The 12,458-nt window shown below is 40.1% G+C and overlaps 1 protein-coding gene across 2 annotated transcripts in view; it reads right to left on the bottom strand.

The window, feature by feature from the left end:
* Positions 1-5,338: 5,338 nt before the first annotated feature.
* c5 (complement component 5) overlaps positions 5,339-12,458 on the bottom strand; it is a 47,465-nt gene continuing 40,345 nt past the window's right edge. The window contains exons 29-40 of one of the 2 annotated variants that reach the window (XM_071402356.1): positions 11,595-11,750; positions 11,169-11,231; positions 9,559-9,652; positions 9,215-9,254; positions 8,491-8,593; positions 7,152-7,226; positions 6,866-6,971; positions 6,687-6,773; positions 6,402-6,491; positions 6,150-6,233; positions 5,905-6,043; positions 5,339-5,791 (exon numbers count right to left, since the gene is read on the bottom strand). In XM_071402356.1, the coding sequence (XP_071258457.1) occupies positions 5,659-5,791; positions 5,905-6,043; positions 6,150-6,233; positions 6,402-6,491; positions 6,687-6,773; positions 6,866-6,971; positions 7,152-7,226; positions 8,491-8,593; positions 9,215-9,254; positions 9,559-9,652; positions 11,169-11,231; positions 11,595-11,750 (1,170 nt within the window). In that variant the 3' untranslated portion in view covers positions 5,339-5,658. The remainder of the gene's footprint in view (positions 5,792-5,904; positions 6,044-6,149; positions 6,234-6,401; positions 6,492-6,686; positions 6,774-6,865; positions 6,972-7,151; positions 7,227-8,490; positions 8,594-9,214; positions 9,255-9,558; positions 9,653-11,168; positions 11,232-11,594; positions 11,751-12,458) is intronic. The other variant, XR_011675103.1, reaches the window with a different exon arrangement.

Here is a 12,458-nt window from a genome sequence, read left to right on the forward strand (position 1 = left end):
GCCAGCATCTCGCCTCTTCACTGTTGACGTTGAGACTGGTGTTTTGCAGGTCGCAAATTAATTATGGAGGGTGTGGAACTTTCCATACTGCCTTAGTAGTATTGATGGGAAGCACGTCCAGGTCAAGGCACCACCTTTAGTGGGTAGTGACTATTTCAATTACAAGGGCACACACTCCATAGTGCTTCTTGGAGAATGTGATGGCCACTATCGTTTCACCATGGTAGACATGGGGGCACATGGTCGGCAAAGCAACAGAGGAGTGTTACAGGAGAGCACCTTTGGGTCTCGTCTCCTTGAGGGGAAGCTCGAGTTGCCACCACCTCAAGACCTGCCTGGCACCACAACCACAGTCCTGCATGTGTTTTTTGGAGATGCTGCTTTCCCCTTCCATGTTAATCTCATGCGCCCCTACCCAGGTATGTATAGATATACACTATGAGTGTACCAGTGAGACGTTCAGGCCCAAGGTACTTGCTATGTGTTGGATGTACTGCTGTTTCTTTTATACATTACGTATGTTTCAGCAACCATGGGCAACAAGGACTTCAGATTGTAGCTACAACCATTCTATAGGAAAAAGTAGTGCTATCCAGGTTCCTTAGGATATCCCTACCCTAAACCCCTACCCTACCCTACCTTAACCTTTTAAATGTCAACTTCAGTTGGTTGACGTCAGTTGGGATGTCCCAAGTATCCCGTTTAGACTTTTCCCTCCCAGATAGGCCTACTTAATTTTTGCATCACAACACTCGACAACGTTCTGACAATTGTAGCCAAGGAGTTGTTTATTGTAGCGCACAAAAAAAACACAACATTGTGTGAATGCTTTTATATTTACATTCTTTTCTTGGTCCAGCATCAATAATGTTTCATGCCTTTGGTATGTTCAGCACCACCTCTACCTGTATTTATCTCTTGTAATATTTAGTACCACAATTGTCATGCCAATGAAAACCAATGGCTTGTATTTGTCTTTTTACTCAATTTACAGGTACCAACCTTGATGAAGACCAGAAAATGTACAACTACCATCATTTCCGTGCACAACGCATCATTGAGAACTCTTTTGGCATCTTGACTGCCAGGTAGAGGATCCTTTGCCGGCCAATTGAGTTCCATCCCGACAAGGCGGTGGACGCTGTGAAGGCATGCATCGCCCTTTACAACTACTTGTCATAAACCGATGCTGCCAACACCCCAGCTGCCAGGTACATCCCTCCCAACTTCACAGATTCCACCACGGCATCTGGTGAACAACAACAGCCAGGAGAGCGGAGAAGGCAGGTGATGTGTGATGTCAACCTTCAGGATCCAGGGCGACTCTGCAATACCAGGGCATCACGGGCTGCATTGGGGACCAGGAACTAACTTAAGACATTCTTTATGTCACCTCAGGAAAGTGTCTCTTGGCAGCAGACTTGTCAGAAGTGAAGTAATACAGTAATAAAACATTGATATGTAACCTGTTGAATGACTGTTGATTTTGACATGACAAATGACATGACAAAGACTTGAGAAATGTTTGCAAAACAAAAACTTTTATTTCTCCAATTTGGTAATTCTACAAGTGCAAATATATGAGGTAGTGCTGCAGATTTGGCCAATTCAACAGAACAAAGTGCAAACATAAATTAGTTATATATTATTAAGGGTTGGCACAGCATTTATTCTTAGTTTATAGGCATTTAAACATAATTTCTGGACATTTAAATAATTTAATGAATCAGTTATCAACAGAGAAGTTATTCATTCACTAATTAACAGTTAAATTAAACAAATTAAAGATGCTACACAAACCCTTTACAACATATCTCAACAATATAAAGTGTCACAGAACCTTTTTTAAAGAACAAAACATTTATTTTGAGTGTGTGTGGTTGTGTACTCTTCAGTTCCCTGCTGATCCTCAGACGCTGGCTACTCATACATAGCCAGCTCCATTTCAAAGAGGAGCTTATGTATAGCAAACTTCGCACAGGATTGGGCAGAGTTGTTTAACTCAGGACTAAATGGGCCTGATCCTGCGCTGCAGTCATCTGACATATGCAATTACATCAGTTCATAAAAAGTTACGTGTACAATAACCAGCCGGTGTAGTTTTTTCATAACGGTAATGTTGACTGATCAGTAATACAATGTATAATGATAGCATAACACCCATCTACCATATGGATCTATTAAACTTATTATAATCACCATGTCTTTAACAAACAAAAAGACATTACCTCTTCTGATATGTTGGAGTCGGTTCCCCGGTGATTGACATAGGAGCTCAGCCATGATAGCATGAAGTAAAAAGACAGCACCGTTTTCCCACCTGCCCATCTCCACTTCGACCCTTCATTTAAAAAAAATCTTAACCAACTGCCTCCACTTCTTGTAGCAAGCTTCCCCTTCCATCCCCATTACCTCCCTGATCTCTTTCCAGGAGTTGAAACTAAACTATTGTCTTTGGAATCCCTACACGTGGTATCATAAATATGTTTATATTTGCGAACTTCTTCTGATAGCCTTTCGTCAAATTTCTCCATGTTTGTTCTGAAGGAAGTGAGTTTGTGTTAATACAGGATGTACCGCCTCCACCAATCATGTCATTGCAGAGCTATACAGAGCTAAACGGAGCCCTCTGCATTGTTACAAAATTTGAGAGGCGCACAGCGATGCGTGACAGACCTCAATTTGGCCTATGCATGCCTCCGGAGGCTCTGCAATTGCATCACACCCTCCATACGGAGCCTCCGACCCCATTTATGGATCAAGCATAAATTGGCTTTTACGGTCGCTGTCCTTTCAGCACCACGAGCCTGTCACTTTTGATGTGACACTGTTGTTGTTGCTATTGGTGATAGTGTGATATTGGTGTTAGGCTACCATAAGTTATGTAAACTGTGTGTTTTTTTTTTGCTTCTCGCACTATTAATGTTATGACCTATGCATATGTTCAGTTTGTCCCAGACTCTAATTAGGTTCTATCATTTTCTTTCGTCTTTATTTACTTTTGACTACTGAGGTGGAAATACTTTATCTGGTGGGAGTACTTTGACCTTTTTAACCTGTCTCTCCTCTCTGGGGAGGTTCCCATTGCTTGGAAGGCAGCCACGGTGCATCCTTCATTTAAAGGGGGAGATCAAGCTGATTCAGATGACCATCCTATTATCCATGCTATATTACGGAGACGCAATTTATAGATCGGCAGGTAAGGGTGCTCAAGTGGCTAGCCATGAGATTTGCCACCAATACTCCTTTGGGACACATCACTGCACTCTATACTCCTCTGTAAACTGGTCATCTCTGTATACCCGTCGCAAGACCCACTGGTTGATGCTTATTTATAAAACCGTCTTAGGCCTCACTCCCCCTAATCTGAGATACCTACTGCAGCCCTCATCCTCCACAAACAACACCCGTTCTACCAGTCACATTCTGTTAAAGGTCCCCAAAGCACACACATCCCTGGGTCGCTCCTCTTTTCAGTTCGCTGCAGCTAGCAATTTGAACGAGCTGCAACAAACACTCAAACTGGGCAGTTTTTTTCTCCATCTCTTCATTCAAAGACTCAACCATGGACACTCTTACTGACAGTTGGGGCTGCTTCGTGTGATGTATTGTTGTCTGTTCCTTCTTGCCTTTGTGCTGTTGTCTGTGCCCAATAATGTTTGTACCATGTTTTGTGCTGCTGCCATGTTGTGTTGCTACCATGATGTTGTCATGTGATGTTGCTACCATGCTGTGTTTTCATGTGTTGTCCTATGTTGCTGCCATTTTATGATGTTGTCTTAGGTCTCTCTTTATGTAGTGTTGTGGTGTCTTTCTTGTCATGATGTGTGTTTTGTTCTATATTTACATTTTTAATCCAAGCCCCGGTCCCCGCAGGAGGCCTTTTGCCTTTTGGTATGCCGCCATTGTAAATAAAAATGTGTTTTTAACTGACTTGCCTAGTTAAATAAAGGTGAAATAAATAAAATACAAATATATTGAGGATATTGTTTTTTTATATACTTATTGCAAGTCACTTTGGTGTATAACAATGAATTTACAAAAGTCCATCATGTACATTTTTTTATATTAGATTTCATATGTAATTTTGAAACTCAGAAGAGGTTTTGCTTTTAAGGTATAACTAACCTATATTTGATATTTACTCACCATGTTAATCTACTCATCGTCCCTAACAAAACCAATTGCATAGCATTTCTTATCCTGTGATACACTTAAGGGAAAGTTCAGTGATTTTACACACTGCAAACAACTAGCAACATTTTGGGATCAATTCCCCATCTAAGTCAATGTATTAAAGTAGTATGTATTAAATTAGTATGTATTAAATGTCATGCCTGATATTGATTGTGACCAATGAATTGGTTGAAAGGTAGACAACATTTGTAGTGTATTGCATTGGATAGCATGGTATTGTACTTGTACTCATCCTCTGATGTAAACACGCACGCACACGCACACACAACCACCCACCCAGTGGTGTGTATTCATGGATGCCAAGGGAAGTCAGGATCTCCACCCTAACCCCCCCTTCCAAAAAAAAAACATACTAAAGAATTGATCTTTCGTCTCTGTGTTTCATACATTTCCTTCAATGCGCAAGAGGCTGAATGTATCTCACTGGAGAAAGCATCCGAGCGAACGAAACAGCGCCCCTCGGTCTCAACATGTGTAGCCCATCTAACTGATGCTGTCTGGTCAAAAGGAGTATGACGTTGTTGCCGGTAGCACTGAATGCAAGGAACGCCATCAAGCATTTGGACTCCCTTGATATATATATTTTATAGCCAATTAGTGTTGAGCTAAACTGAGTGAGCTCAGCTGTGAATAATCCTGGCACACCAAAAAAAAGTGTCAAGGGAAACCAGTTTGGTTTTGGCTTCACACCAATCACATCACATCAGAAGCCAAACGTCATTGACAGAAAACTTGAATTGTTGCATCTCGTTGTGTCGTCATCCTCCGGTGGCTAGCTAGCTAACTAAAATGGTCCCTTTCCTAAATTAGCCACAGATGGAGATAGGGATTTGGACTTGTGGTTTAACTTAATTCTCCGTACTGGCCAATGATTATAACGGCGATTCTGATCCAACCATAAATTCATATATTATGCCCCTGGCCTGAAAGGATAGAAAGGTCAACATGTAGCTAATGTATCTTCTTATTGTCTCGGCCTTAGGCCTATATCTCGGTGTCAAGGTACAGTTTATGAACTAACAGGTTATAGAGCAAACAATGCAATTATCACAACACATAGGTTGTAATGTCTATTTTTTTCCCTGGCTTGGCATCCCTGATGATGTTACCCACACACCGCTACTGACACACACACACGAAATCCATATCATCTGTTTATTTGTAATTTGTACAAAATTAATGAGACCTATGGCACCTTTATGTATTCACAGTAATCCTAAAAACACCATATCATAAAATTATGTTGTGTCTTCCTGAGTTAGTATCTTGCTGTTTCCTTTTATATTTAGCTGCTTTAAACAAAAAATGCCTAAATGTGTCTAAAGCTTTGTAAAGTAACCTTTGCCTGCTCATAGTTGTCACGTGATGTCATCAGTGTCTCCTGAACTTAGAAACATGACGTTTTTTTGGCTTGGTGCTGGAGATTATGAATTGGGTGTTGAAAAAGGGTGAAGTGCCCATTTAACAGCCTTCAAATAGAACACGTTCTGCATAATCATTCAGAATGTCTACATATTTAGTGCAGGCGGGACTTCCCTCACATTCAGTTGGCCACATCTCAACTGTAGCCAGGGAATCCAAAGGGTATCTATACCTGAAACATAGGGTTAGGGTCAGATCTGAATCAAAAAAGACGTGGTTATAGTGCATTGTCAGTAGCCAAGTTGTATAATTTTTTCTAAAATAAAGACTAATGCACACACTCACTTATAACTTCTGCCAACTCGTATCTGCATGCTGTCTGCACCCATGATCAGGTACTGCCCACCAATCTTCATATCCACAGAACTGCAACTGGCCTTTTTGACAAATTCCACCTCTGTGTTGATGTTGACATTGTCCAACCCTGTCATTTACACAAAACAGGAATAAAGTTAAACATATCATACAATTGTAAATATATATATATTTCTTACTTCACATTAAAACGTTTTTATAGGAGATAGACGTACCCCTTTTGAAGGGATCCTCCACATTTGCCACATAAGTAATAAAATCACCTTCTTCCACAATGGATTTGATTTTTACCTTGAAAGCTGTGAGAAAAGACGCAAACATATCATATGCAAGGCGAAACAAATAGAATAAGCTCACCATACCAAAAAGACTGCCTACAAATGTGAAATTTCTTCAATAAATCAATTGTGCATTGGCGACAATTTTTCCTGATGAGGTGGTAACAGTTCTACAAAGTATCATCTTACCATATTTTATACTGTCACGGCAAGTAGCTTGTCTTCTTTCCTCAGCAGTGATGCTGGGATCCATCTCTGATTTGAAGTTGCAGCATTCCGCTATCATCACAGCAACAGATTGCAGTCACAAATAAAAATAAACAAAGTAATCACCCATAATTTACATTAACTTGAACAAATGACCAACCAGTTTTCTCCAGACACATGTTTGGAGAAATGTTCCACCCTCCAGACATCTTCAATACTTATAATTTACTCGCAACCACCACTGTCCCCTGAGCCCATATGACTTACCTGCCATGCAGTGGCACTGTTCCTCTACACAAAGCCGTAGTAGCTTGGTTTCTATAGGCGGGGAGTAGAGCTTGGAACATTGGCTCTCTGTGGAGCAATAGAGAAGGATTATTTTTAAGTTGGTCCAACTTCCTGTGGTATATTCGTTTCTGTGGGTTTTGTTTTCCGCCATACTGTACCTTGATCATTGTACTCGTAGATTTTAAACAAGGAAGCACTGACCATGCCAACTCGAAAGAGTTCTTTTATACGGAATCCCACACAGACGAATTGGTCAAAGGGGACCTGTAGTGTGAAAGGCAATGACAGTGTTAACATTATATGACTCACTTGAACAAAAGTATAGGACTACAGTATTAGGACAAATTTAAACTACAGTATAGGACTACATTATATGATTCATTTGAATGTCCACACCTAAACCAATATGTTCCAATAGCAGAAGAGAAGATAAGTGGAACTTACTGAGTCCAGCTGAAGCACAACCTTGTCTCCTGTGATCTTGTAGTCAGATATCACAGATTCCAGTCCATCCCGGAACTGTGAGGGAATTGATCACACAACTGAAAACAGGCCATGTCATTCATATGGAACAGTGTACAAATACACTGAACAAAAATATGGATTTTACTGAGTTACAGTTCATATAAGGACATCTCTCAATTGAAATAAATAAATTAGGCCCTAATGTATGGATTTCACATGACTGGGAATACAGATATGTATCTGTTGGTCACAGATATCTTTAAAAAAGATTGTGGCGTGGATCAGAAAACCATTCAGTATCTAGGTGTGACCACCATTTGCCTCATGCAGCGCTACATCTCCTTCGCATAGAGTTGATCAGGCTGTTGATTGTGGCCTGTGGAATGTTGTCCAACTCCTCTTTAATGGCTGTGCAAAGTTGCTGGATATTGGCGGGAACTGGAACGCGCTGTCGTACACGTAGATCCAGAGCATCCCAAACATGCTCAATTGGTGACATGTCTGGTGAATATGCAGGCCATGGAAGAACTGGGACATTTTCAGCTTCCAGGAATTGTGTACAAATCCTTGCGACATGGGGCCGTGCATTATCATGTTGAAACATGAGGTGATGGCGGCGGATGAATGGCACAACAATTGGCCTCGGATCTCGTCACGGTATCTCTGTGAATTCAAATTGCCATCGATAAAATGCAACTGTGTTTGATGTCCATAGAAAACTGTAGTCAGGTCATGACCCTGGTGAGGACGACGAGAATGCAGATTCCCTGAAACGGTTTCTGACAATTTATGCAGAAATTCTTTGGTTGTCAAAACCCAGTTTCATCAGCTGGCTGGTCTCAGATGATCCCGCAGGTGAAGAAGCCGGATGTGGAGGTCCTGGGCTGGTTGGACGTACTGCAAAATTCTCTAAAACGATAATGGAGGCGGCTTATGGTAGAGAAATGAACATTACATTTTCTGGCAACCGCTCTGGTGGACAATCCTGCAGTCAGCATGCTAATTGCACACTCTCAAAACTTGAGACATCTGTGGCACATTTTAGAGTGGCCTTTTATTGGTGCACCTGTGTAATGATTATGCTGTTTAATCAGCTTCTTGATATGCCACACCTGTCAGGTGGATGGATTATCTTGGCAAAGGAAAAATGCTCACTAACAAGGATGTAAACAAATTTGTGCACAAAATAGGAGAGAAATACGTTTTTTGTGCATATGGAACATTTCTGGGATCTTTTATTTCAGCTCATGAAACATGGGACCAACACTTGTTCAGTGTAGATTTAGGAGAAAGTGGAAAACATGAATATGTTAATTACCATATTCAGATCTTCTTGGAAGGGTTGCACCCCAGTGGGTAGTTGGATTTCCATGACTGTGTGGCTGGAGTCAGTGAATAACTCGTTTGGAGGGGGTTTGTATCTTTAAAACATATGAGACAATATAAGCACTGTTCTATGAAGTATATTTTACTATACAGAAATGCACATTATCTTTACAGTGGTGGAGATAGCATTAGGTTTTCTTTGTATTTTAATTACATTAAAACAGATTAAAAAACACCTTATGGAACAGCAGGGACTGTGAAGCAACACAAACATTGGCACAGACACACACATACACACGCATACACTCACACACACACACGCGCTATACATACACATGGATTTAGTACTGTAGATATGTGATAGTGGTGGAGTAGGGGCATGAAAGCACACAGTGTGTTGTGAAATCTGTGAATGTATTGTAATGTTTTAAAATTGCACAAACTGCCTTAATTTTGCTGGACCCCAGGAAGAATAGCTGCTGCTTTGGCAGCAGCTAATGGGGATCCATAATAAATACAAATACAAATAAAACGATGGTGATTTACTCAATAAATGACTGTGAACTAATATATAGTGTGTGACTCTATTTATTTTCATAGCTTATAGTTTATTCTCCGTCAGTCAGCACCTCTACATAAAATCCTTTCCTCTGGGTGTGCGCCAGCTCATGTTTTTTATTCGATTAATAAAACAAAACACCAAATATTTTACTCACTTTGCACATGCGACAATTCGAGACGAATGCAGCATAGTATCTGGTGAAGTAGAAATTAAAGCTACAGTACCAGTCAAATGTTTGAACACACCTACTCATTCCAGTGCTTTTCTTTATTTTTTACTATTTTCTACATTGTAGAATAATAATGAAGACATCAAAACTATGAAATAACACATATGGAATCATGTAGTAACAAAAAAAGTGTTAAACAAATCAAAATAGTTAAAATAAAGAAAACCCTTGAATGAGTAGGTGTGTCCAAACTTTTTACTGGTACTGTATATATGTTTCCATGTTTATTGTGAGAGAAATGGTTTACAGACATTGATACACTGTCATACCTTTGGACTTTTTGTTAGGATGATGCACTTCAATGGAAATGTCAAATTTGCAGTTTTTGTCGGTCTCTGTTGTTTTATAATAAACGGTTTTCATCTGTTGTCAGATAAGAATTGAGCATACTGTTTAAAGGGGCAATCTAGAGTTGAAACAACAATTGGGTATGACAGTTGAACTAAGCTCATGAGGCATAAAATAAATTCTTCAAGAATTAATGGGTATATGTAAATCATTACTTAAATGTACAGTGGCAAGATAAAGTATGTGAACCCTTTGGAATTACCTGGATTTCTGCATTAATTGGTCATAACATTTGATCTGATCTTCATCTAAATCACAACAATAGACAAACATAGTGTGCTTAAACTAATAACACTACTAATCGTATTTTTCTTGTCTATATTGAATACATAATTTAAACATTCACAGTATAGGTTGGCCGACGCTGGGCCAATTGTGCGCCGCCCTATGGGACTCCCGATCACAGCCGGATGTGATACAGCCTGGAATCAAACCAGGGACTGTAGTGACGCCTCTTGCACTGAAATGCAGTGCCTTAACTTCTCTAGGGTAGGGGCAGCATTCGGAATTTTGGATGAAATGCATGCCCAAATTAAACTGCCTGCTTCTCGGGCCCAGAAGATATGATATGCATATAACTGGTAGATTTGGATAGAAAACACGCTAAAGTTTCCAAAACTGTTAAAATAGTGTCTGTGAGTATAACAGAACTGATTTGGCAGGCGAAAACCTGAGAAAAATCAATTCAGGAAGTCTTTTTTCTTTTGGTTTTGTAGTTTTCTATTCAATGCCATTACAGTATCCATTGACTTAGGACTCAAATTGCAGTTTCTATGCCTTCCACTAGATGTCAACAGTCTTTAGAAATTGTTTCAGGCTTGTATTCTGAAAAATGAAGAAGTAAGAGCAGTCTCAATGAGTCGACCCTAAAGTGTCACAGAGCTTTTTCATGCGCGAGACGGAGAGAGTGCGTTTCTTGTTTACGTTCTAAAAACAACCTGAGGGTTGAATATAAACATCGTTTGACATGTTTCTATGAACTTTACGGATACAATTTGGATTTTTTTGTCTTCCTGTTTTGACTGCGTTTGAGCCTGTGGATTACTGAAGAAAACATGCGAACAAAACGGAGGTTTTTGGATATAAAGAGACTTTATCGAACAAAAAGAACATTTATTGAGTAAATTAATGTCTGCTGAGTGCAACCATATGAAGATCATCAAAGGTAAGGGATTCATTTTATCTCTATTTCTGACTTGTGTAACTGTACTACTTGGCTGGTTACTGTTTGTAATGAATTGTCTAGTGGGCTATGTTCTCAAATAATTGTAAGGTATGCTTTCGCCGTAAAGCATTTTTTAAATCTGACACCGTGGTTGGATTCACAAGAAGTTAATCTTTAAACCTATGTAAAATATGTTTTGTTTTCTGAATTTTTATAATGAGTATTTCTGTATTTGAATTTGGCGCCCAGCAGTTTCACGTCTCACGTACCCAAGAGAGGTTAAACTGCTGCGCCACTCGGGAGCCCATAACCAACTTCTCTTTAGAAGGACATTGAGTAACGCAACAGAGGATGGATGGAACTTACCTGGACAACGGAGACTCCTGTACCAAAGCCTGTGGACACTCTGACATCTTTATCCTCAGTCACCTGTTAAAATGAGACACAGTATGACTGTATAATCATGATATAGATGGGAGACAGAAAATAGCGGGGAAACATACAAACACAGCACATGAGAGATATAATATATAGCCTGTACTGCAACTTCAGGGTTCATTTAGCAAAGATCAGAATGAAATGTGCCATAGGGGTAGATGCTGAAGAAACTACATCAGTACATAAATGATTGAGATCATGATCAGGTTATTCTGCAAATATCATTGACCCGATACATCATAGTCACAGGAAAACCCAAGGAAAAGATAGTCTCATTGAGCAGAAGTGGTCCTTTTGCAGGCAGTGTGTACATTTTGGGTCACACAGCGTGTGAGGGTGGAGGTAAGCCCTTACCTCTATTGGTTTGCCCACAGGTTTCTTCTGGGTGAGCTCGATTTTCCCCAGTTGTTCCCTCGTCTTTATGTAGGACGCCTCGATCAACAGATCCAGCTTGGTATATTTGACCAGTTTGCTGTACTCAGTCAGAGCCTCCAGGGTGAGAATAGTGTCCTGAATAGAGATGACATACAGTAGTGTGATGAAGAAGGTGTAGGTGGTCCTTTGTAGGTGGTCTTCTGTAGCTCAGCTGGTAGAGCATGGCACTTAAAACACCAGAATAGTGGGTTCGATTCCTGGGACATACGTTAAAATATATGCATGACTAAGTCGCTTTGGATAAAAGTGTCTGCTAAATGGCATATATTATGTAAGGAATAATTAACAAGGGGCTATGTGTTATTAAAATTATTGAACAACGTGGAAGGTATGTGCCATGACTAGTGGTGGGGAGTCCATTCCTCAACTCCCATTTCTGTGTGTCAAGCCTCTATTCCACTAGGAATCGAGTCCTAAGATTCAGTATTTTTGCAATGGAGGAAACTAGCTAGTTGCCATAGGCTACTTCCGAGAACGCAAACTCACAACGCAAACTCACAACTTTTACAGCAAAGAAAGAAGCAGTTAGCCAGGGAGGGAGAGAGGGGAGGGACACAGCCAGGCATGCCGGCCACCAGGCAGTCAGTCAGAACCGTGCATCCAAATCAAATCCAATTTTACTTGTCACATCCGCCGAATACAACAGGTGTAGGTAGACCTTACAGTGAAATGCTTACTTACAAGCCCTTAACCAACAATGCTTTAAGATTAAGAAGAAAAATGTGTTAAGTAAAAAATAGATAAGTAGAAAAATACAAAAATAAACGTAACAAATAATTAAAC

The sequence above is a fragment of the Salvelinus alpinus genome, chromosome 5 (assembly GCF_045679555.1).
Source record: "Salvelinus alpinus chromosome 5, SLU_Salpinus.1, whole genome shotgun sequence".
Taxonomy (NCBI): domain Eukaryota; kingdom Metazoa; phylum Chordata; class Actinopteri; order Salmoniformes; family Salmonidae; genus Salvelinus; species Salvelinus alpinus.